Below are 26,877 nucleotides of genomic sequence, written 5' to 3'. Positions count from 1 at the left end.
CACAGAGATAGTCTGTGTGTGTTTATATTTAAATAGATTTTTAAAAATGTTAAAATTTTTTTCAGAAAAAGAAGTACCAATTCCATGCATTCCTCGCTGCTTCTTCTGGAACCTATGGATGCAACTGTCAGTATTCAGGACAGGCAAACTCAAACCACCCTTATCACAAATATTACATGACAAACATGGAAAAGAATAGCCCCCTTCTCTCTCACCAAGCTTGGCTGTCCAGGCATCCAAAAGGGATTAGAAACACGGAGTTGCCACCGTCCACTTGTTCAAAATCAAAAAGTAGTAGCACTGGTTATTCCTACAGACATGGAAGGAAAACTACAGGAGAGCTGAAGGTCTGAAGATTTTACTGTTACCACCTTCAAAAAATTCATATTACAGGAGGAAGTTCATGTTGGACTATTTTGGTGAAATTCAGAAGAGCAAAGCCACCTTCAGCCTGAAAAATTCTTTGCAAAAAGCTTTCACCATTCTAAACCTGAGTTCTGGAAATACACATTTAAGTAGTCCTGTTGCTGTGTAATGAGAGGCTATTTATTTCAACAACCTTTTGTTGTGTTAGGCAGGACTCCATCAGGGTGTGTGTGCTGGAAGGTGATGGAGACAACAGGGAATGGCTTTCTCCTTCCCTACCACCTTTTTGCTTTAAAAAAAATGAAATCCACTAGGTAGAGCAGACTTTGTAATAGGTACTGCTCTTCTGGAACTGTTCAAACACAAGCCAAATATATTTTACACCAGAGCTAAACTCTAGTTTGAAAATGAGTTTTGACTCTTCCTCACTAGTTTTACTTGAAAAATAGGAGTACCCAGTTACTTACCATTTTGTTAGGAAACACGAGAAAACAAGAAATAATCACAAAAAGAAAAGCCAACTTTTACAGATGTATACATGTCTTAGTCATTTCACGCCCCCCATTCTCAGAGCACTAAATGGGAACCATTTTGGTAGCAGGGTAACAAAATCACTGTTTCATTGGTTATGAACAGCTGCAAAATCCTCAAACAGGAGTTTGCACCAGGAGAAATACACTTGTCATACAAGATCTAAGGAAATCACACTGCTGTTGGGTTAATTTGAAGGTTGATACCCTTCAACTACTCAGTGAGACGTCAGCTAAAGAAGGAACAATGTTTGAGTGGACAGCTGGCTTTCTTGCTCCTTTCTCTTGTCACAGCCACAGAACCCCAGAATGGTTTGGCTTGGAGGGAACTTAAAGATCCTCTCCCCATGGACAGGGACACTTCCACTGTCCCAGGCTGCTCCAGCCCCAGTGTCCAGCCTGGCCTTGGGCACTGCCAGGGATCCAGGGGCAGCCCCAGCTGCTCTGGGCACCCTGTGCCAGGGCCTGCCCACCCTAACAGGGAGGAGTTTGTTACTAATGTCTAATCCACCCCTGCCCTCTCTCAGTGTGAAGCCATTCTCCCTTGCCCCGTGGCTCCAGGCCCTTGCAAACTGTCTCTCTCCATCTTTCCTCCAGGTACAGGAAGGTCACAATTAGGTCACCCTGAAGCTTCCTTCTCCAGGCTGAACAATCCTGTGCTCACTGTCCCATTTTGTTTTGCATAACCCCCTACTCTCCAAGCTATGCAACCTCATTTTTCCTGCTTACCAACACCTCCGTTGCAAAGCCTCCCAGATGTGACAAAGAACTTTGTGAGGAGCAAAACATGGATGCAATGCATGGATCCCTCTCACACAAGGCACTCACATTGGTATAAACCAAGTTCTAAGGGTTTGTTTTCTAGGTAGCAAGTATAAACAAAGATAAAGCAGTGTTCTTACTTTATACTATAAAGATGGTGGTATAGAAATAGTTTGTCACTTAAAAATGGCTGTGTATTTAGCTCCTCTACCAGTAAAACAGCATTTCCCTTTAAAAATGCTAAACCCAACAGTTTTCATCAGTCATGAAAAATAAGCATTCATGAAACTGAACAAGAGCTGGGCACTATGTGTATGCTGGAATAATGCATCACTACAGAATGCCACCAACTCAGTTTTGTAGAAGAAAATTATTACATTGGACAGTATTGGATTTAATTTAGATTTGTGGTAGACTAATATGATAAGCTTGGGTCAAGCTTAGGTTAGAGAGAAGACAAAAAGAAACCCAGCCCTTGACTCAGCTCCAATTAATATACATTTTACCTAAGCAGGAATAAGTAATTTGACTCAGCTGGAAGATATCACAGCTATTCCTCTGATCCCCCAGCATTTTTCTATCAATCATCTACTTTCTGACTCTCTGTACAGCAAGGGTGACAGCACACTTCAACTTCAGCCAGACAACTTTCCACAACTTCTGCTCTAAGCCCAGGAGAACAGGGTGGAATTGTCATCACCTTCATTTTACAAAGACATATGCAAGAAGTTCTGCTGAACAGTAAGACTGCTATTGAACAAAGTTCTTCAGGACTTCTGCATCACAGGGCAGTACCTCATCCTTGGAAACACAGGAAATCTGGAAGACTTACACACCAAGATCCATATGTTAATAAACTTATTACTGGTTATAGATTGTCTTGTTTCCCCAGCACCATTTGCACATGCAAATGTATTGCCATTCCCCTCTTGTCCTGGTTATAAGTTTTATAATCAACTTCAGTCATCAGAATTTGGGACTGTTACTATAATAAACCTGTACATCTAAAGTAATATCTGCTAAAAGGAAAAAAATACCACAGCTAACACAAGCAGTAAACTTGATAATGCAGCAGGACTTCCAGGAGAGTATTTTAACTGGTAAGACAGGACCACTCCTCTCTGAGGTTCAGGTTTAGTACTAACATTTTAGGTCATTGCAGCAACTCTGTAACTTCAGAAAAATCTTGTACTCTGAAGCCAAATCCAGCTTAAGCCAGATGGGAATGGTCAAAGCATTTTTCTGGGTACAAACAGACCTGTGGTACAGGGAAAGTATAAAAAAGTGACTGTTACCTGACTTTCTATACATATTGACAAAAATGCTTGCACTCCTTCTGCATCACAGCTGCAACATTGGTAACGTGATGCAGAAAACTATTCATGAAATAACTCTGTTCTGAGGAATCAGTGTTGCTTAAACATTGCTTCATCATTATTTCAGGTATCACATTTACAGCTTTTCCTTCTTTCCACTTACTGACATACAGATGGGTTAGAGAGCTGCATGGAAATTTAACTTAAATTTCTCGTTCAAGTGCCCCACTTCTCAATGAAGTGTGTTAGAAGAAAGCAATTTAAGATTGTTGCTTTTGGATCAATATTTTTATGTCAGGCATGATAAAATAGAAAACTTAGACTTCTCATCACTGAGACACTGCTTCAGCAGTAAAATATTTAAGGACTTGGGCTTTGCTGAAAAGGTGAATAAATGAACTTGCCAAACAAAGCAAAATCCTTTTAATTTGCTTTTTATTTTCAGTAATTATGATAACTGTGGTAAACTATCACTCAAATATTTTAAAAGAAATCACTCCTACTGAATTGATACATAAGTATTAGCGTGGTGACAAGAACTTATTTAGTGTAGAACTGTTCCTATTGTAGTCACTAAGTATACAATGCTGGAGTTTCAGTAATTCTGCTACAAGTTAAGTTCTGGGGGATTTAAAGCCTCTAAGGCAATGGTAGAACCACATAACATATACATCATAAGAGGTACATATTTCATTATTCTGAAGAGAAGGATCCTATAGCTTTTTCTACAACTCCCCCTGCTAACAGCCCCCATATTTTAGTGCACAGAACTCAGAAAAGGACTCAAGTCCAAGCCTAAGCCTCAGCCCAGCAAGGCTCCTGCTCCAGAGGACGCTGCAGATGGGGGATGGCAGCACCCAGGGCAGTGGGTCCCACAGCGGAACAGCCTTTCTCTGCCTGCTGTGCTCCTGCAGGACCTGAGCACCCCCAGAGCTCCTGGCCAGGGGACCACAAAGGACCCAGCCAGCCCTGGGCAGCTGGGCCAGCTCTGCTGGCAGGGGCACACACAGGGCTGCATCTGAAGGTTCTGGCATGAACATCAACAGCTCAGAGACCTCCCCTGCATGGCTGATGGGCACGTCTGAGAACAGATCCCACTGGGGGTTATCCAACCCTGCACACAGGCCCAGACATTTGTGGGGTCTGGTTTGTTCACTCTTGTGCTATATTCTTGGTTGGTGAGGACACAAAAATTTGAACCAAGCTCATCTTTCAGGATCAACCTCAGCTACTTTTAAATTAAAACATTTTTAGGCAACAGACCCTGATATGCAGAATACCCTGGATGGATGGATGGATGGATGGATGGATGGATGGATGGATGGATGGATGGATGGATGGATGTTAAGGATCTTACCCTCCCTGTCTTTCCTTTAAATCATTTCTATCATTAATTACTAGGTGTTAACTAGATATTCCTAATCTTGATCTATGCCTGCTACCAGCTATATGGCTTCTTTTATGTTCTATTTAATGAAGCTTTTTAAGGAAATTAGAGAACTCATAATTTCTTCAACTTACATTTGTGACTTCCAGACCACATAAATCAGTGTATTTCCTAAAACTTGACTTTAAAAGCTTTAATCATGCTTTATTCATTGAAGCTTATCAGAGTTAGTTTAGAAAAACTTAGTTTCAGTGACTTTCTAATCACTCTTCAACAACAGCAGTCTGCAAAAACTTAACTATGTGTTGGCTAAAATGGAAAACTCCACTGCTTATTATCAATACCCTGCTTATTATTGATTTCAACAATTAATTTAAAAGTTAATTAAAACCATTAATTAGAAAAAATAATTAGGAAAGTTATATAATTTCCAACAAAACAGACACTGTTCACAAATGATGCTATTCCTTACATTAAGTTGTACCAAGTCAGACATATCAGAATTTGCTACAAAGCAATGCAACAAAGTAATAGCTGAAATTCATTTTTCCCTGAAATAGTCTCAATGGAAAATTTTTTCAATAGTTTATTAAATAGGTTTACCATTGAAACAATCACAGGCTGTCCACTGCAAAAGGCTGCACCAGTTTAGAAGTGTGAAAGCAAATGGAGAGTTCTGAGCAAGATAATCCTCCATGGGCACATTTTGCTACTGCTTTCACTCAAATCCACTTGAAACAGGTTAATATAAAGCAAAATAAGTCACTCAGACTGAAATCAGAGTGGGTTTGCACTGCCTCAACTAAATCAGTGCAGGTCTGGCTGTGAATGAAACCTGTGGGTTATGTCTTGTCTCTGCAAAAAGGCACCATGGAGATGGGGCTTCCCTTCGTTTGGGTAAGTATTTAAATACAGTTTAAACCCTATTTATGCCAATTTGGTTTAAAAAATATGTAGAGTGGTTTGAAGAATGGCTAATAAATGGATCAAGGTGGAATTACAGGGAAAAAATATAATCTCGACCTAATCAAATTAATTTTAAAATGTGTTCAAAGGATTCCACTTACACTGTCTTTATGACACTAAGAAGCAAGAAGGAATCTTTCAACTGGTAGATGTTCTGTGAAAGAAACTGAGCTAATCTTTTTTTCTTCTTAAATTAGGAAGAAAAACAGAGTGTTACAGAATGAAGACTCCAAAATATCCATGAAGGAGAATGTTTTGGAACAAATATCCTTTCCTAGTTTTCTTTCTTTCCTCTTCATCCTATTACCCTTCTATTGGTACCGTTATTTTGCATTCCAAGACAGCGTTTTCCAGAGTTCCTTTGGTGTTTCTAATGTTGTGGGGTTTTTTTACTTTTAAGTAAAGATTTAAGACTTTAAGACTTCAAATTACTTCTTTTGGTACTTTACTTTCTCTCTCTGACTTCTGTCAGTAGTGTTACTGTTCAACCTGATTAAAGCCTGAGCCATTACCCATTTTCAGAACATAATAATAATTTTTATCATTATTAATAAAACAACTATCAGTTGTTTTGCTGAGATTAAAAAACAAGCTATCTGGCAATCATATCATTAAACAAATAATACAAGCTAGAAGAGCTGCAGGTTTCTTGGGTGCCCTCTCTGGTTTTTAAAACACTACCTAACACCACTTCACTATAGGCCACAAGAATATCTGTGCAACAAAGGTCTTCAGGCAATATTCAAGACAGAAATCACGGAACCACAGTCTACAATCCAGCTTATTATTGAAGCTGACAGTATTTTATTCATCAGCTTACACAAAAGCTGGAAGAAACACAATTTCTCTCTGAGTTATGGGTCATAAGCACATGTAAGAGTAGCCCAGCTGGCAGTGAAGTTTTGAAATCTTTTACATTTTTGTTGGCATTGATTCTAAACTTCTAATTTTAAATGACAAAGCCATGCCCAAGACAGTTTTTCTAGTCAACCTTTTATACTATAAAATGAGTTATTTTTTTTATTTTGGCAGTGCCAATAATTTAAGACGTCACGATATATCCAGTAACCAGTGCAGAAAAAAAAATGAACAATCTTAAAACAACATCCTGCCAGTACCATGCCACACTCCCCTTTGCAAAAGAAAATGTTTTTGCTAACTAAATTTTAATATTTTAAGTGAAAGCTTCTGGAGCTTTAGATTACTAAAACCAGAGACGTTTCTTATGGTTTCAAACATGCAGAATGAAATTCCCTTCAGTGGTGCCAGCAGATGATGCATTTCTGTGAGCAGGCAGGGCCAGCTCTGAGGGCAGAGGCTGCAGCAGCCAGGCTGAGGAGCTCCTTCTGCAGGGCCCAGACACAGCCAGAGCTGCAGCCACAGCCCAGTGTGCCCAAAACTCCTGTGAGGAGCTCCTGCAGCACCCAAAGCCAGAGCTGCACCCACAGCCCAGTGTGCCCAAAACTCCTGTGAGGAGCTCCTGCAGCACCCAAAGCCAGAGCTGCAGCCACAGCCCAGTGTGCCCAAAGCACTGAGGAGCTCCTTCTGCAGGGCCCAGACACAGCCAGAGCTGCACCCACAGCCCAGTGTGCCCAAAGCCCCTCTGAGGAGCTGCGGTGTTTGTGAGGGTCCCCAGGATGAGGTGAGAGATGAGAATTTGTCTCAGAAGGCAGATTTATTATTTTATGGTATTATATTCTATTAAAAGAAGGCTATACTAAAACTAAACTATAGAAAGGATACATCAGAAGGCTTCACAAGAATAATAAAGAAAAACATGTGACTCCTCAGAGCAGTTGGACCATGATTGGTCATTAAATTAAAACAATTCACATGCTGGGTAAACAATCTCATTCCAAAGCAGCAAAACAGGGAGAAGGTGTAGCTTCCCAGGAGAAGAAATCCTGGTGAAGGGATTTTTCAGAAATTATCATGGTGACATGGAGCTCCCTCTCCAGAGCAGCACCCACAGCCCAGTATGCCCCAAGCGCTGAGGAGCTCCTGCAGCGCCCAGACAAAGCCAGAGGGGCACCCACAGCTTCGTGTGCCCGAAGCCTCTCTGAGGAGCTCTTTCTGCAGCGCCGAGACAAAGCCAGGACTCCAACCACAGCCCGGTGTGCCCGCAGCCCCTCTGAGGAGCTCCTGCAGCACCCAAAGCCAGCCCCGCAGGCACAGCCCGGTGTGCCCCAAGCCCCTCAGAGGAGCTCCTGCAGTGCCCCGTCACAGCCAGCACTGCACCCATAGCCTGCTGTGCTCCAAGCCCCTCCAATGGCTCCCCCGAAGAGGTGCCCGGCGCAGCCCTCGCCCCGCGCACCCTCAGAGCCGCCCGGCCCGGCCGCGCCCCGCCTCGGGCTCCCCCCACAGCGGCTCCACCCTGAGCTCTGCCACACCGCCCTACTGGCCCTGCCTTTCACTTCCACTTCCTCGAGTTTGCAATGCCCGGGAAAGAATGCCCAGGAAAGCCAACACTGATGCAGCAGCAATGCATTTCATCCCAGCGCTGCTCACTTCCAGCAGCACGGCACCTTCAGCTCTCAGCTCAACAGCCCTTTCTGCTGCCACCAATTGCTCTCAGAAATCTCATTCTTCCTCTGCATACACTGGCTGCCTACAAAACCCAAGTAGTATTAAAATCCTGCCTCTTTTCCTGCCAAATAATTTGATTACTCTATTTCATTTCAATACTTGCTTGACAAATCCAACTCTGGAAACACTAAGGCCTGGTCTAATGTTTACAAGAACTCATTTCAGCAAGTCTTACTACATAATCGCAGAATGAAATGAAGAGAAATAAAACTCATCCATGCATTTGGATTTTTTTGACTGTTACATACAAAAAATCTGTGTAGCTAACGGAACTCCAGAATACTGCCAATAGGGAAACAAAACAGGAAGAACGGGTCCCTACAAAAGGACTTGCTATAAGCATTTTTCTGTGTATCTTATCTTCCAGTGCATAATTATTACCTGTTAACGTGTATATCCAAACAAGCTGGCTAAAAAGAATGGCATCATTTTGCTGAAATTGCTTTCAACTGATGGATATTTTAATCTTTCTAATTGATTTAAGTTACAACCCAATCCTAAGGCATGAGATGCCTTAAGCAAAGGACACTCACTCATTTACAGCAAATTAAGGTACTCTTAGAGTAACACATCACAGCTCCATGGGAAATTATTTGATATTTTTTAGATTATTGTAATTTAGACAAATGAGTAAACAGTCCACTGAATCACAGGATAGAGAAAATGATTGGCAATTACATTACTTGAAAGAATGTTACCAGAACAAAATGGTTAAGCAGCACATTTCTAAGAAAGCGACATTTTACAAAAAGACAAAGGCATATATTTTCCACCAAAATCTAGAGCTGCTGTCATCAACAACCCAACAAAAGCTACAGCTACCTAAAATGGAAATGAAAATGTAATGTATGGAAATATTCTCTTATAAAATCTCCTTAGGCTTCACATGTATTAATGTATTAGTTTGCAAACATTAAGATCAAAGGCAAAGCAACAAATACATCCTAAAAAGTTTTTAGTCAGATTTTTATTAACGATATACAAGTAGCAAGGCATAAAAAATTAATATGTTCAAGCCTTGAAATGTCAAGTGTAATGATCTCTAGCTCTGCTTACCTCCTTTGCTTTTTGTTTCAGTCTAGCTTGCTCTGGGTCTTCTTGCCTTGAGCGACTCTACATGTTTAAAAAAAAATGGGGAAAAAAGGTTAACAGATGGTTTAAGAACCCCTCATCTGTTGCAGTAAGTTAAAAAATAGCAAAGAAATAGAAACAGGATACAAGGTATCAAACAAGGGACACTTAAATTGACAGAAGTGCAATTTCAAACCCATGAGCTCACCCAAAATGAGGTTAAATGCTCAGTGGTAAATGAAACAGAGTCAAGATTTGAATTGAAAAAACACCAAAACAAACAAACAAAAAAAAACCAACAAAACCCAAAAATAAAAAACAAAAAAAAAAAAACAAAAACAAAAAACCAAAAAGACCCCAAAACCAAACCACAAAAATAAAACAAAAACAAAAAAAAAAAAAACAAACAAACAAACAAAAAAAAAAAAACTAAAAAAAAAAAAAACCAAAAAGCCCCCAAAAAACCCCAAAAGAATCCCCAACAAAAAACAACAAAAACCCAAACCAAAACCAGAAAAACCCAACCCAACCATGCTTTTGTCAATGTGAAAGTTTCCATACAGGTTTAGATTTCAATTATTTAATACTAACAGATTCAAGCATCCAAGAGAAGAAGCCACACCCTTTCCATTATCCAAACTTTTAAATTTAGGTCCTTACAATCACATATTTTAAAAATTTACTGTTTATAACCAAGCTTGTGTTTAGGTGTTGCTAGGGAACATGAAGAAAACGGTTGGAAAGGTAAATCTTTATAATAAAGATATTACTATTCCATATGAGCTTGCTTTGAGTACAGCATAGAAATACATTCTGTTAAACCCATTCACGCACTACTAATAATATTAATGTTGTCAATATTAAAACTGGATAAATATTGCTAAATGACAACTTTTGTATTTTCCTTCAAAACCAGGAACAGCTCTAAAAGCAGATCATTTAATCACAGTAACAACCTGTAACATTTCTTTAGACACAGAGTATTTTATAACCACATGTTAAAAAACCATTAAATTCATATTTGTGCTCACTACACATCTCAGACTGATGGAATTCAAAACTCAAGAGGCAGATAATAAACACATTATACTTTTATAAATGTGTGATAGGTCAGCATTCAGCAGATGTTGCATTAAAAGTTACAAGAAGCTCCAAAAAAACTTGTGACATCCATGGAAAACTGTTGTTCCTGATACCTGAGAGATATTGTAGTTCTGCTTCAGTATTTCTTTGAGATTCAAAGTGGAATCATTTACCCAACTCCGAAAGGAGTGTCTGTGCCCTCTCCTATCTGTTGTTCCCTGCTTGTTGCTATGCTCAAGGCAGAAACTTGAAAGAATATTTGATTGCAAAGTTATATATTCTCAGATTTTTTCCCAGTGTTTAAATTTTTCATACCATATTCTAGTCAGAATTCAAAAATCCATTAAGAAAACCAAAGGGAGATCAGTTTTAAGGTCTTGCACTGTTTTTGCTACACCTGGAGAGTGCCTTGGCTTGAGCTGGCACAGAATTCTGTACCCTTTCTCCTGTCAGTTTTGTGGGTTTGTGGGTTTGGTTGGTTTTGTTTGAACTGGGATTGTTTTTTCCAGCTAATATAGCACACCTATAAAACACAGTGCTGATAACACAGGGTGACATTAAACAATAATGAGATTTTTAGATGTGCTGAACTCTTCCAGTGTGCACATCAGCTTCACCTTCCAACATCATCTGCAATGCTTTTGTGTCTGTTGGCATAGGAAGTTCTTGGACAGGGCAGTGTCTGCAGCAACTGAATCCCAAATTGAGATCTGAGGTGACTAATGAACAAATCTGACTTGTGCCAACCAAAGAAGAAACCCTAAAAATAAAAACTTAGATACTGTAACCTAGTTAATGTTCGAAGGGCAAAAAGGTATTCAATGAAATATGTGGGTCTGCCAGAGAGCTGGGTTCCTAATCAACACAGCAATTAGTAAGAACTTGATTATATTTATACCTCTTGGGTTAAAAACCAAAGTAACAAAGGCCAGTCAGTGAGCTGCTTCTCCAGGAGATGGGCTCAGGTCAGTATTCATGCACTGAGCTGAACAAGGTCCTTGCTGGCATTTTGCAAGAACAATTCAATTGTTGGAGCCTCAGTTTCTCCAGCATGATGTACGGAAAAGCATATTTAGCCCTTTCATGGGTTTTGATGATAAATTTATAAATGTACAATGAACTTCTATTGCTTTGTGAGCCTCACAGTGAAAGCAGAACAGAAACACAAAGTACTGTTACACTCCTGTATGAAGCTGAGAATTTGCCAAATGCAAAGTACAAGTTGAAAGCACAGCAGCTTCAGGAGGAAGCAGAGTGTCCTGAGAGAATCCAGCTAAGACTTCTAATATTGTTACTAACTTTCTACAAGGAAATGATAGAATCCTGGAAAACACACCAGAAGTATGTAGTGTTTGGGGACAGGGTAAGAAAAATTAAAGCAGGAGATGCAAAGTAACTTTGCAATTTCCTGAGCTCCATAAGTGAAGGAAAAACTCTACAGAGTAAAGAACACATTTAAAAGTTGGGGCTTTTTCTTTCTTCCCCAGAAACTGACCAAACAAGAGCAGATCTGGAGTTCAGGATAATCTCAACATGCAAAAGCAAATCACCTGCTCTCTGTAAACCCCCAGCTTGTTCACAGTAAATATATGATAAAAATTATTGCAGAGGTGAAAGCAGGTGCTCAGCTCCTGAACAATATCAAATACAGCCATCTTGTTCCAAAAATGAAGATCTAAAATACCAGGTGAAATTTATTATATAACCCAGATTGAAGGTGAAAATAGAACTATTTTTACATTTAGAATAATGCAATGATTTTCTAATTATTGCCTGAATCCATACCAACGAGCTTTTCCAAAGAATCCAGGCTAGTTCTTGTTTCAAACAAGCAGAATTCCAACTTTACACAGGATGTATCACTACTATTAAAATAATTAAGGAATTTAACTCCTTTGTGTTCAGATAAATTTTAACAGATTTTTTAAAAGCAGATTTGTAAGACTAAAATACTTTCCTGCTGGTTACCATGCCAGTAAGCTTTAGAAATAAAATCATCAGCATACAGAGGCTAAAATGTATTAAAGGACAAGTAGAAACATCAACTACCTCATTAATTCTTCACTTTATGATCTAATGTAAATTATAAAAGACTTCACCAATGCTCATGCAACATGGATTAAAGCAAATATAAGCAAATGCAAATGTCAAGCTTAAGAGAGGTGCCTAAATGAGCTTTAGAAATGTCACTGGATTCCCTTTACACTCCATTCCACACGTGAACATCTCTCCCTTCCTCTGAAGAGTTTGCACAATTTTGCTGCTGCTCAGCTCTTGTAGTGCTTTGTCTACATGTCAACATCACCAAGCAATTATTGCACTATTTTACACTTACTTTTGTCAAGCTACTGACTAATCATTCCTAGCTTTTTTTAAATGGCAGTTTAACTTTTTTCTTCCAGTTAATTCATATTTTGGGTTTTCTCTTCCTTTCTCTTTTATCTCTAACATCCAAATCTTAATATGCAGCACTTCACCTGTTTGGTGAAAGATTCTTTTCCAAAATCTTTTAATGCACCAATGTCTCCTCCCTCTAAAACTCTGGAAACACCCACTGATCAGAGAACCCACCAAATGAAAAACTTTCAAGGACTTTATCACAATTCCTTTGCCTTCCCCTCCCTGTTCATCATGTCTAGATCTGTAAATACAGCAGGCTGCATTTACATAATATTTATTCCTGTTGATGAATAAACACCTTTAAAAGCAAGCAAGCTTCCCATAGTAATTTTAGAGAAACCCAGGACTGATCCTAAGCAGATAACATACTTCTAAATATATTAAATGCTGTCTCCTCCTGAGAATGTATTCAGCAAACCAGGTTTGTTAACATTTCTCCCAAACCAGCTATTTTATTAGACCAGACAACCTGATATTTTAATTGTGAAGAGCCAAATGCTTTGTGTTAGAGAGTTCTTGATCTGGAAACTGAAAACTGCATAGATCACATTATGTCTATGGAAATATTGGACTTCCAAAGTATGAAAAGCAGAGTATGTTAAATGTGTGTATTCAAAACAACAGAAATAAGGGGCTTCATTTGCATGTTACCAAACTCCCTAATGTTCCAAACCTCAGCTCTTCCCCTGCCTGTGTTAAAGCAGGAGGCCACAAAAGAGACATTAATTACACATGGAACAGTGTAGTTTTAAGGGGATTTCAGATTTCGCAGAATTGTCTTAAACCAGAAAGCAACAGTGTTTTTAAAATTATAAGGGTGTTTATACCCCACCATAATTATAAACATGCCCAATATTTTTTTTAATTGGAGCACACTCTGCATCTACGCAGATGGACAGACTAAAAGTACTCCTGATATGTTTCATTACCATAATTATTCAATACTTTGCTTGATTATTAATGACAAAGCTGCACTGTTGCTAAATTTTTGATCCACTAACAAAATTAAGTGTTCTGTTTAGATTTGTAAGGACTTTAAAGTCTCAGCTTGTTACACCTGAGCTGGGAAATGCCTCACAGGGTCTCTCCTGCATTTGGCTACATCTGATCCCAACTAAGGCACTTGCAGCTCTACTGCCCCTGACCAATATTTACACTGGGGGTCTTGAATGCCTCAAATTCATCTTTTTGCATGAAATAATGAGAGAGTCACAACTGCAGGTGCTGTGCTATCAAGAGCCACTGCTGTGCCAACAGTTTCAATTTTATACCTATTCTTCCCCATTGATGACATTAGAACTTCACCCACGGCTGTACCAGCTTATAACTTTCACTTTTAATTAAAGAAATTAAATTGGCAACATGAAACACTTTGCTTTCACGTTAGCTTTGTTAATAAAAAGTGAAAGTTAAAAGCATCATAGCTGAGGGTAAAACTCTGCTCAGTGTTACAACCATGGTGAGGTGGAATGCAGAAGCACAGGTCTGAAAAATGATTTATATTAAAATCATTAAAATTGCAGTAACAAATTCCTAAAAATTCAGAAATTATCTCAACGCAATAATTGCCATTTTGCTCTGCTCCCATCAGAAGTGAGCTCCAAGTGCTCAGGAAGGCAGGAGCTGCACTGAATCACTGCTCTCAGGAAGGGAAGGATGAAATGGAATGCCTGAACTCAGGGAAAGAGAAAGGGAATCACTGCTCTCAGGAAAGGATGAAATGGAATGCCTGAACTCAGGGACAGGGAATCACTGCTCTCGGGAAGGGGAAGGATGAAATGGAATGCCTGAACTCAGGGAAAGGGAATCACTGCTCTCAGGAAGGAGAAGGATGAAATGGAATGCCTGAACTCAGGGAAAGAGAAAGGGAATCACTGCTCTCAGGAAGGGAAGGATGAAATGGAATGCCTGAACTCAGGGAAAGAGAAAGGGAATCACTGCTCTCAGGAAGGATGAAATGGAATGCCTGAACTCAGGCTCAGGGAATCACTGCTCTCAGGAAGGGGAAGGATGAAAAGGAATGCCTGAACTCAGGGAAAGAGAAAGGGAATCACTGCTCTCAGGAAGGGGAAGGATGAAATGGAATGCCTGAACTCAGGCTCAAGGACAGCCCCTCCCAGCCATCACAGCACAGGGTGGAAGGGAATCTGCAGCACCAAATCTCAGTGAGCTCTCCATAAAATACCCCTTCAGTCTATAGTACTACCCAATCATCCATAAATGCTAATTAACTTTATAAACAATTCTAAACACAATTTTCCATTTACTTATGTAAATTTTCTTTTTACAGAACACATCTTACTCTTATGATAGTTGTAGTTAAGATCCCAGAACTTGACAGACTTGTGCTACTAATACATAACACTCAAAATAATGACTAATTGAATGCATATATTGGAAATCAAATTTCAGCATTATTTTCTAATAAAATACACAGGCATTCAGCCAGTTTGAGCTGATCAATTAACACACTAATTTTAATGTGATCCACTTTATCATAGATTATAACATAGAAGTTTGATTCATTCATTTTCTGACAGCCAGGACAAGCCCAAGCTGTAACTCCTTACTGTCACCACTCTCTCAAAAAAAAAAATTCAGAAATAAAACCAACAAAACAACAAATCAGCTACAGCCTTCTACTCCTTCTACTGCCAGAAATATTTCCATTAGTAGCCCAGAACCAGAACTTCATTCAACTTGACAGACACCACCTGCATCTTTCAGATTTTGGAAATAGCTCTGAAAGCAGCAAGAACCCAGATTTACTATAATAAGACCAGGGCTTTGTTGGGTTTGGGTTGGGTTTGTTTTTTTGTTGGTTTGTTATTTAGGTTTTTTTTTTAAATCTGCACGAGACACACCATGTCAAATGCAAAGGTAAATCCCTCAAGTGATTTTAGTCTGGCTTTTGACCTTTCTGCAGCCTTGAGACTCCCCTCAGCTGCCTGTGCCATGGCCAAGGCCCGGAGAGGATGTCTGGCTCTGCACACACTGGCAACAACAGCCAGTGGCTCTCACTGGCAGAACACACCAGGGCCAAGAGGTGACTCTCCCAAATACCTCCTTAAAGGGGACTGTGCTCTAGAGATGTCTTTACACACAGGATGGGCCCTCCTTGTGCCATTTTTTTTTTTCCCCACCTGTGATGCTCATTTCAGGAAGGAAACCCAAAAGCAGTGACACCCCCAAGGCAGCTCAGTCAGTCCCTCCCTGACAGCTCCTCCTTCTGACACTTCACATTTCCTGGGGCTTGAGAAAGGAGCTCCTCCAAAAGCAGGAGGTGCCTGGACCTCACAGTCTGGGGACCTTTTAACACTTCTATAATAAAAATAGTCACTAGGAAGTAAATTAGAGAAAAGCTTTGGGCCACACGTTCAAGGCTGGTATGGGAATGCTGGGGAATATTTCGGAATGTTGTGGGACACTGAAATGTTGTGGAAGGTTATGGAATGTTGTGAAATATGGTGCAGGACCACTGAGGTGCAGGAGGCCATTCTGGCAGTAGTACTTTCAATTTTCAGATTCTTAATTGTATGTTGCATTGCTACTACAGCACATCATGATTTTTCCTTTCCTGTCAAGATTGTCTTCCTCCAGAATATCCCTCTGGAATGAGAACATCACTCACAATGCTTCTCAGCTTGTGATATTAAGCTTCTATTTCTCAAGTATTTCCCAGGCATGGGACATAAGATCTTGTAAAATTCCCTCATTTATCAAGCTAAATAACATTGCTGTTTGGTTTCAGACACTCCTGTAGCACCACAGCTAATTTTAACTTTAGTCACTTTTCTAAGAATTTCAAAAATTTTTTTTGAAATCTAACTATGTTTTCCTTCTATCTGACTTGATCTCTCTCCTTTCCTTTTCTGAAGCAAAACCAAGCCCATCTGAGTGTTTACAAATTTTGCAATAATTTCCTACTGTACCAACTGAAATTATGGTTGCAGATCAACCAGAACACTTGTGCCAAATATTTTCTTTTATCTTTCTGAAGAAATCTACCCATCACCCAAAGCAACAAAAACCTGAAACCTGACACTTTCTTTGGCCATCATTTACCTTTTTTTTTCATACCCCTTACTGAACTGCAATGCTGAATTACCAGATCTGTTTTAAGGCTTCTCAAAGACTCATGCTGCTTCCCCTTTGATTTCAACCTATTCCTTCATTTTTCACTATCTTCTCCATTGATTATCCTGTTACAAAGTAGATTATTTAACCCCATCTTCTTCAATGCCCAAAACATTTCCTTCACTGTCTTATTCTTCATCAAAACCTGGACTTTGGCTGTTAACAAAACTCAAAGAGTAAGTAATTAAAAAAATTTTCACTGTGCAAGTTCAACCTTTTTATGCTCTTCCATATGAGACAGTAGATGAGGTACCACCAGCAGGAAGCTTTGAAACTGTCACTAAAATGGTTCTGCAGAGCAACCTTAAAAACATGTTGCACAATAACCTGTCAAAACACTTCCAAGTTTCCAAGATAAAAAGGCTCTAAAAGGCACATTAAGAAGATGCAGTTATAAATAAATATGATTTTTAGATTTAAGCATCTGTAGGAAGAAAAACAGGAATTTCACTTTAAATGCCCAAGTTTTTTATATTTTAAAGAGAGCTTCTGAAGGTGCCAGAGGTGCTGTGGCTGGGGAACAGGGTGGGTGTTTGAGCCCCCAGAGGCAGCTGAACATCTGCCCCTGACAAATGTCACCAGGCCACAGACACCAGTGGGTGCTGCTGGTGTCTCTCCAGCAGGAGCTGGGCAGGCTGGAACTGTGGCCATTCCATCCCTGTGTCACTGCAATGTCTGCATCCTCCCCCAGGGGCTGAGATCTCCTCAGACAACAAGGAATGTTCAGAAAAAAACAGAAATAACCAAACTCCTGGCTAAGGAATCAGTACACAGGAATTCAGAACAAAGATCTCAACAACCATCACTGTTCATGTACAGGTGCTTTTGCATTTGAGCAGCACCACAGAATCTAAGGAAATAATGGAAAATATATTATTTAGAATAAAAAATTGTAATCTGACCATATTTTACCAAACTCTGTCCTACATAAGCCTTGCACTGGTTCACCCATCCATCAGAGCAGACTGGGGAACACCAGCTAAACACAGCAAGCTCAGCTCTTACTTTATTTTTTAAATCACAACATTTCATAAGCACCTTCCAAGGGGTCCACAGTGTCTTCCACAGCCCTCTCTAAATATTAATACTGATAAATCAGCACTGCTGATGGCTACTCTGTGCTTTGGTTTTGGATTTTTAACACCTTCATTTATTTTTCACCTTCAGATATTTCTTCCAAGCTGTCTCCTGGTTATCAAGATGAAGTATGCATTCAATAATTTCATGAAGGTAATTTTTTTTCAAATAAATAAGGGTATTCTTTTACTTTTTGTTGCAGAATTCTTAAATTTGCTCTTTCTATATTTTATAGGAATCAAACTTGATGATTGTGTATTTATTTCCTAAATTTAGACTTCACAAGACTTTATATTATCCAAGACTACAACAAAACCAAAAAACCTGTCCAAGAAACAAAATATCAATTCATGAAGGAATTCAGGCTGGATTGAACACCAGGAGGTCCAGCCTGCATAAGGCTCTGTGCAGTCAGGGAAACTGAACTAAGGATTTAGGCTACTGCATTTTTCTCAATGTCCTTTAAAAAAAACAATCAATGTAACTAACAAGCAGCAGGATACACAGAAAATGATTCACCAAGATGCAGTCGCTGACTGGAGAAAACAGGATAAAAAATAAATAATCATTTATGCATTTTTAATAAATAAGAATTAAGAATGAAAACAACAAGTACATTTTTATAAAGACTTTTAAAGAGTATTTATGTTGGGTAAAATTTTGTGGAATATTTAATAATGTGAACAATTATAAATTAAGAGTACAAACAGAACAGATTAAAGTAGCCTAACTGAGAAATAGATTTCTAAATAAGCAAGGTTTGGGGTTTTTTTTATTTTTAATCTCTCAACTTGTGAACTTTATTGGCATAAAATCTGGAGGCTGTGTTACAATTAAACATGGAGTTGTCTTCAGAATATACAATAAATAACTCAATGAAGATTCAAATACTATTTAAAATTGGATAACTAAGGGATGAACTTATTTGCAGTTAGATATGATATACATGCTGAAATTTACAGAGACTTATCTATACCTATGTGCTCTTGAAACAACATCATCTGAGTTTGTTCTGTTGCACCTATCAACACAAAGTCTCTGGAATTAAAGTTACAAAGGAACAAGCCCTGAGAATTTGCAGTTACCTGAAGACAGGCATGGCTCAATCAAATACTGCAGTTACAAAGAGACTGGAACACATTTAAATTAACAAATGAACAGAACTGTTTAAAAACAAAGTCTAAAAACTTAAGAAGTAAAAAGCCTCTAAAAAATTAATCAGAATTTACTGAATTTGTTTAAAGACCAGAAGTGTAAGCTATGATTCTCCAGTGGCACAGAAACCCTTGGCACCTATTAAATTTCAAAGGCAATTGTAAAAATCATTTCACAGAATTATTTTGCAAGTGTTAGCCACTGTCTCCTGTGTTCCCAAGAACTCATCAGATTTGGGGCTGTATGTGGAGAAACCAGAGGCATTCCAGGCAGGGATGACCAGAGCCTGACCATCAGTTCAAGGTGTGGTGTCACATCAACAGCACCTTCCTTACTGTAACCAAATGTGCTTAGGAAACAAACATCACAAAATTAAATCGTTGTTTGAATGCTGTGGATTGTTAAGTAGCTAAAAAACAGTGAAAGTGATACCTTGGCAGCCTTCAGCAGAATTTCCCTCTCTTGTTCATCTTTCCTTTGCTTTTCCAAACGCTCCAACTGCTCGAAGAACTTCAGCTGGGATCGGACATCTGTGGCTTGTTCGTACCACTCATCATCCTGTGAAACAGGGACAGGCCTTGGGAGAGCAGCCACCTCACCCACACCAGGCATTTACACACTGAGGTGTCACACATTAAAATCTTCCCATTTATTACCAACAATAAAATGATTATTTTTTAGGCTCAGGGGAATGAAGCCAGCCTATGGTTAATAACACAGCGAGAATCTGATAATTTAATTAATATCTAAGCAATTTTAAAAGAACAAGAATTGGTTTATCAGCACCAGATACATGAAAGAGTTAAAAAAAGTAAAACCAACTGACTTAACGATGGAAAATATTTAAAATGCTTAACTTTATTACTGAATAATCCTAACTATAGTTTATAAGCAGGTTCATAATTTATAATTCCTGCATTTTTACTAATCTTGAACTAGTAACAGACTTCGTCAAGAAGCAACATTATAAAAGCATTAAAGCTAAAAACTCCGTTGAGAATAAGCCTCTAACTCCAATTCAAACAGAAACTTGTGACAACTAAGAGTGTGCTAGTTTTCCTAGCACACAGCAACCAGGAGAGTTTATGGCATGAGCCACATGGAGAACACTCAGAATGACAGTCAGAAAAATAAATTTTGCACATTATTGCCATCCCGTTCATCTACTTAATGTTCTCCTTTCTGACTACCATGCTATGAAATCAAAGAATAGCATTAACTAAGAAAAATACACAATACAGTGACAATGCCACATTCCAATCAGAGACGACACTATCTTTTTTTTCCTAAGGATCTTTTAAGACACTGTTTTAAATTCTTTTTTTGGCTTAACATGGACTAAGCAAACTGTTTTCATCTCAGACACCATCCTAGAGAGAAGGAAAGAGGGACTTAACACTTCTGAAGATGATAAAGAATACTGAAAAGAAACGAGGATATTTACTTTTAATCCAATATAGTAGAATATATCCATCAATTGCAATGAAAGATCTATGTGTAGGTAATAACCAGAATGAGTGGTCTTTATTTTTTAATCCATTTTTCTATCACAATAACATTTATTATAGTCACACATCCCAGAGATTGTTATTTTTGCAAATATCACATAGAATTAATCCAACCATGACTCAGGTCATGGGGCACCCAGGTTTGGGAAATAAGATACAATCCAAAGCTGTTTGACTAGACTGCCACTCCAAGAATACAAAAAAATACACCACAAAACCAAGGAACAAACTAAAGCAGAGCTATTCAATGTATATATATGCTAAAGAAATCTAAACACAGCTTAGACAACACACAACTAGTTATTGCCATCTTCCTTGCCACCAGTGTAACAACCACAATAACACAAGTATCTTACTTCTACTGGAGAAGGTATTTCAAATAGATCAAGAAAGATGTTTGATTTATTTGAATTTCAAACTGGACTGTAAATCTTTATTTAAATTTTCCCCTGGTTTGAGATATCAAAATTGTTTCAGTTTTCTTCAGGAATACAATCACGAACAAAAGAATCAGTGAAGAATTTACAGCTGAATTCTTCAGTTCTAAGGCAGACATTGGCAGCTTTTGTAAAATATTAACATTTCTCACATCCAGAAAAGTTACTGTAGATTCCTAAATACCAAAGCAATTTTGATCCAATTCCTGGATACCCTGGACAAAGTGCTGCAGGGAGGGCAGCAGGACGTGGCTGTGTGAGCACAAACCCCCTGGGCACTTTGTACACTTACTTTGTACGACTCCATCCGGTGCTGGGTTATCACTGTCACCTTCTCTATCACTGTCCTTAATCTGCTCTGTGTTGCATGGGAAATAAAAGTAACCACCTCAGCTGGCACATCAGTAATTCCTAGTTTTTTAGCTAAAGCAAAAAAAACAAAACAAAACAGGATTAGCTTACCCTCCATAGGAAAAAAACCTGAAACACAAACAAAGCTCTGAAGGACTTTACATCACTACTTCATTTTCCTGGATAGAAAAATCCATAACAGCGTATTTATGTGGCTTTGGTGACACATTCACGACCACCTGAAAAGGGTGCAACTCTACTTTACAAGCTTAAAAGAAAAATCAGAGAATTTCTTCAACACTTGAAAGCACCTAAGAACTTTGCTGAAGTTTAGCCTGGCACATTAAACTGAGGCATGTCAGAGTATGAGACAATCTGAGTTCTCAGTTGTTCTACACAAGAAAAAACAATTCCTTTATTTTCAGAAGCATTAGTGCAGATGAATTTCAGTGTTGAGCAGGTGAGGGTTGAGAGCAAAGCATTCTGTTGCATGCTTTAGCCTACACCAGTGGCATAGAACCGATAACAGAAATTCTTTAGGGAAAAAAAAAACAACTATTAATTGAAGGCAAAGAAATAAAGTCATATTAAAAAGAGTTGTTTAGAAACACCAGCTGCCCCCCCAACACATATTCATGTTCCATTATCTGGACATTTGATACTTCATGCTAAGTTTTTAAGAAAAGCTAACAGTCTACAGTTTAATGCACTTATATATTTAAAAAACATCCAAACTACAGAAAAAAAAAAGAATATGGGTAGCACTCAAGGTCTCCTAATTTCATCAAAATAATTACCAAGTATTGGATATAAATTTGTAGGTATATGAATATATGTACTTATTTAAACTGCAGTCCTCCAAAGGCATACATGGTCCTGGCAGGACAGTTTTCTGGGTAGAAAACTCCCTGTGTGCATGCACAGATACAAATATTTCACACAGGGAAAAAATGGGTAGTTGTGTTTGTATGGACCATTGGTGTTGAACCACCACAAAAGAATAAACCTGCTGAGTCGGTTTCCCATTGAATGGACCCAGGACTTTCAATAGCAGTTCGGCCGGGACACACGAATGGTTCTGCAAAACACAGAAATCTCTGACTATTTCGGTCAGCGCTTCCTACAGAGCCAACTGCAAGGGAATTCTCGCTTGGGGAGGGTCCCTGAGCAAACGGGACCTCGGCTGCGCAGAGAGCGAGTGTTGGCTTGGCGAGGCGTTCCTGCCTTTCCCTGGCGAAATTCCAGAGCAAGAAACCCACGGCTCAAACAAAGTGGGAGAAATGAGCACGGGGAGCAGAGCGGGGCCGCAGCCATGGGGAGCCGGCACCTGCCCCTTCCCTTCCCTTGGCACCCGAGCCATCGGGATCTGCCCCTTCCCTTCCCTTCCCTTCCCATCGGGATCTGCCCCTTCCCTTCCCTTCCCATCGGGATCTGCCCCTTCCCTTCCCTTCCCTTCCCTTCCCTTCCCATCGGGATCTGCCCCTTCCCTTCCCTTCCGAGCCATCGGGATCTGCCCCTTCCCTTCCCTTCCCTTCCCATCGGGATCTGCCCCTTCCCTTCCCATCGGGATCTGCCCCTTCCCTTCCCTCGGCACCCGATCCAGCGGCATCTATCCCTTCCCCTCCCCGACTCCCTCCCCACCGGGATTTGCTCCTTCCCTTCGCTCCTGATCCACCGGGATTTCCCCCTTCCCTTCACCCTGCCATCGATCCACCGGGATCTGCCCCTTCCCTTCCCTCCCTCTCCACCGGGATCAGCCCCTTCCCTTCCCCGGTTCCCTCCCCACTGGGATCTGCTCCTTCCTTTCCCTTCAATCCCGATCCAGCGGGATCTGTCCCTTCCCTTCCCTTCAATCCCGATCCATGAGGATCTGCCGCTTCCCTTCCCCCTGCCATCGATCCACCGGGATCTGCCCCTTCCCTTCCCAGCCCCACTCCGCTCCCAAGCCGCGCCTCCCCAGCTCGGTTCTCCACTCCGGCTACCGCTGGTGCTCATTTTAGGGATTCTTTGAAGTCTTCACCTCTTAAACTAACTTAATCACCGGCTCCCTATCTTACATGTTACCTTAAGGATTTCAGCAAGATGTATATATGATTTTTAACTAATTTTTGCTTTATCATAGGGAAAAAAATAAATTAAACCTTTCTTGGTGCCCAGTTTGTCCTGTGTAATAGAGCTGGAGGTGCGCTCAGGTTGCTGAAAGCTGTATGAGTAATGGCATGCAGACACACACATTAAATCCCAATGCTGCCACTGCCACCCAGGCAAATGAAGTCCTTGAAGTTGGGAGGACAATTCCTACAGGCAGGAGCAATTCCTCCAAGCCAGACTGGCAATATTTGAGCACGCGCCATTTTACTACGCAAATGCGTGTAAGCAAAGCCATCACTCAGAAAACCCTAGTCTGAAAGATAAAATGCAAGTAAGAAGGGACATTTAATTAACTAGTACCCAGAAAAGAGGCTTGGAGATGGAAAATTCTGCCCTATTCTAGGTACGGGTGAGAATGTGTAATCATTACAGTTCTTTGAATTTGAGTGTAACTACAGCTACCCAACTTCCCTGAAACACACACAATCCTTTTATAACAAGAATTGTTGCCATCTGGGTTTTTTCACAATAAAGGTCTCTCTAATCTCCAAGAATTTTATTCTGAATAAAGTCAACCACTATAGGACTCTTCTTGTCCCTTTAACTCTTCAGAAATTCAATCATAATCTATGGTTGAATTCTCTGAGATACCTGATGCCTTAAGATTCTTATCCTTCATCAGCCTCTGCAATATCCCAGTAACTTTCTTCTCCTAAAGTCCTCCAACTTAAAATTCCCAAGTCCAGAAAACTACCCAGAGGCCACAGAGTCCCTAGGGAATCTGCCCTGGGATTTATCCTTTTTAATGGGTGTTTCAGAGACCTCGGGGGTGAGACACGAAGTCCCCTCACCAGGTCTGCAGATGGCAGCACCCTGAGCAGTGCAGAGGGGAAGGACCTGGCCAGTGAAACCAGAGAACTTCGTGGAGCTCCTGAAGGACAACAGCAAAGCCCTGTGCTCACTGCAATGGCATGGGATCAGCAGCCCTGGTGGGATGCATGGAAAGCTTGGAGGCCAGCAGTGACCCAGGTTCCAGCACTGCACCCTGGCATCCACGGGCTGCACCCACAGCAAAACAATAAATCAGTGGCAACCAACCCACCAAGGGAAGCAACTCCTCCTCTTCACTCAGCCCACACCTACAGTCCTGCACCTGTGGCTCACCCAGTACAAGAAAAGCTTGAAAAAACCTGAACTAAGGAAAAGTCAACATGATGGTCATGGGGGTTGCAGCACACAGCCTACATGAGGAGAACATGAGGGTTCTTTCTCTTCGAGTAAAAAGACTTAAGGGAGAGTTGATTGAGAAGATAGAGCCAGACCCTTCATTAAGGTTGCCTGGAAGAAGAATGAAACATAAATTCATAAACTGAAACAGCTGTTTCTGACTGGATATAGGGAAGAATTTTTTCATGAAGAAAGAATAATGGAACCCTTTGCACAAAAAAGTTGTAGACTGTCCCACCTCTCACGTTTTTAAGACTTGGCCAATTAATGCCCTAAACAACCCAGTCTAAACTGAATGTTGATCCAGCTTTGAGCAAGGTACTAGAGTGATTCAATGGTCCCTGTCCCCCTGCACATGTGCTTCCCTATTCCTCATTACTGCACATACTGCACATCTCTCCTCCATCTCAGATCATCCCCTGGCACATCTCCCAGCCCACATTTGTCCAGCATGCCAGCTGAGCACAGTCAGGGACCCTGAGCCTGCCCAGTCTGTGCCAGAGAGCTCACTGGCAGCCAACCAGGCAGAACAGCAAAGAAAAGCAAAAAATGGGTTCATCCCTCAGCTCAGGCACACAGAGAGGGCTCCATCTAACTCCTGATTTATCAATCGACTCAAAAGTGACCTGAAAGGAAAGAAGAAAGGCAAATGGAATATTCAATCACTTAAGGCTAAAATTCTTTGGAAAACAGGATAGGGGGAAAAGAATACAATTTTCCCCCAAATGAATTAGCATCAAGGAACCAGACTACAAAAAGATTTTTAAAAAGTCATTTTGTCATCCACACGATTCATCATGTGTGGAAGCATCATCACATTTCCCCTGCTCTAAATTACACTGGTTAAACCCTGCTGGCTTGGGATGTCAGAAGCAGGGAGCATTCCAAAGCTGCACACTACACCAAGATTTGGCACACTCCTTGAATACTTGCATTGCACTTGGGGCAAGGGTGGGGAAATTACCAATTTCATCCACATTTGAAAATGCTGGCCTGTTTATCCTTTCATTCACAGCTGCTCACACCACTGTGCTGAATCCACTGACCTATGAGATGTTGTTGTACCACTCCTTAGAGCCTGGCCCTTTTTTGCTTTGTGCTACTCACAAAAATGCCAAATAGAAACTGAATCTAAGTACAGGGCCGGCAACTATTAATTTTCATATGCTTCTATATTAAAGACTTCAGTTTTGTCTTTTTTTCCTGACTTTTTCTTGACTGCCACTTCTCCTCCTGAGATCCACTCTCATTTATATATTTTTTAAAATGACATGTATAAAATGTATTCATCCACTCTCATTTATAAAAAGCAAAACAACACATCTCTAAATGGGAAATTCCTGACATATTCTTCTATTCTGCTTAATTACTTTACCCAGTGTTAATAGGAAAAGGCTATTCTTCCCTTTTCAAGATTCCCTAGATGTGGGACAATGATGTGGAACAGAAATATTATTTATATTTTTAAGAAATGTATAGATACACATATATATTCTAAATCTATAGATACACATATATAATCTAAAATACTAAACACAGTTAATTATATCACAAACATCCTTGTTAATACTCATCTTTCTAATTAAGTTATTAATTATATTTTTATTTAGGCCCTAGCGTTCTGAATTTTGGTCTTAATTGCACCATTTAACCTTTACAATACATACATTTAAACATGTGCAGAAATACATATTTAAGAGAAAATTAAGATTAAAAAAAACCAACAAACTTATATCAACAGAGTGCTTTCCCCTGTCTTCTGTTTTTAAAAAGTTTAACCTCTTTCTGATTTTTAGGTGATCACCTCAATGTGCTTTAAGTTTGATGATGTGGCAATCTTAACTTGCAGTCTTGTGATCAGAAGTATCATATGTGGAATTTGAAAAGAGTTGCTTGCTTTTAAATAATACATTTGTTAAATTTAGACATTTTGGATAACAAGTATATGCCTCAAGTCTTTAAAGTTACTTTAGCAATGTAATTTTGAACTTTTCCTAGAGCTATGATAAAAACATCATCAAGGTTACCAAAAAAAAAAAAAAAAAAAAAAAAGGAGCTGGAGCAAAGCAATGCTCCAAGCTATAATTTTAACCCATCTCTCCAGCTGAATTCAAGTTTTGATATTGTTAAAGACAAAACTAAGGTCATACTCTTTATTCAAGTGCTCTTGCCAGATCTCTATTACACCAGAACTGTACAAGACAATCAAGAATTGATGATTGATTGGAAGAAAACTTCAATTCTTTGTGGCAGAACTCAGTTACAGCACATCCTCAGAGGCATCAGATGCTACTAAAGAGTCACAATATCCTACATGAGAAATATGAGGGACAAATTTGTACTCAAATTGCAAGTTTTGAATCTGCCAAGCATTACAGAACAACACAATAAAGTCTGCCTACATGTTAATTCTTAATTACATGTCTG

At 39.7% G+C, this 26,877-nt stretch overlaps 1 protein-coding gene across 1 annotated transcript in view; it reads right to left on the bottom strand.

Annotated features, from left to right (window-relative positions):
• Window positions 1-26,877, bottom strand: part of LOC132078916 (transcription initiation factor TFIID subunit 4-like) — a 154,035-nt gene that overhangs the window by 66,751 nt on the left and 60,407 nt on the right. Inside the window, exons 11-13 of the mRNA XM_059481256.1 lie at window positions 21,074-21,204; window positions 19,269-19,394; window positions 8,970-9,026 (exon numbers count right to left, since the gene is read on the bottom strand). Of these exons, the coding sequence (XP_059337239.1) occupies window positions 8,970-9,026; window positions 19,269-19,394; window positions 21,074-21,204 (314 nt within the window). The remainder of the gene's footprint in view (window positions 1-8,969; window positions 9,027-19,268; window positions 19,395-21,073; window positions 21,205-26,877) is intronic.

Source organism: Ammospiza nelsoni, chromosome 13 (genome assembly GCF_027579445.1).
Source record: "Ammospiza nelsoni isolate bAmmNel1 chromosome 13, bAmmNel1.pri, whole genome shotgun sequence".
Taxonomy (NCBI): domain Eukaryota; kingdom Metazoa; phylum Chordata; class Aves; order Passeriformes; family Passerellidae; genus Ammospiza; species Ammospiza nelsoni.
The sequence above is the reverse complement of the archived record's forward strand: the minus strand, read 5'-3'. Positions and strand labels throughout refer to the sequence as shown.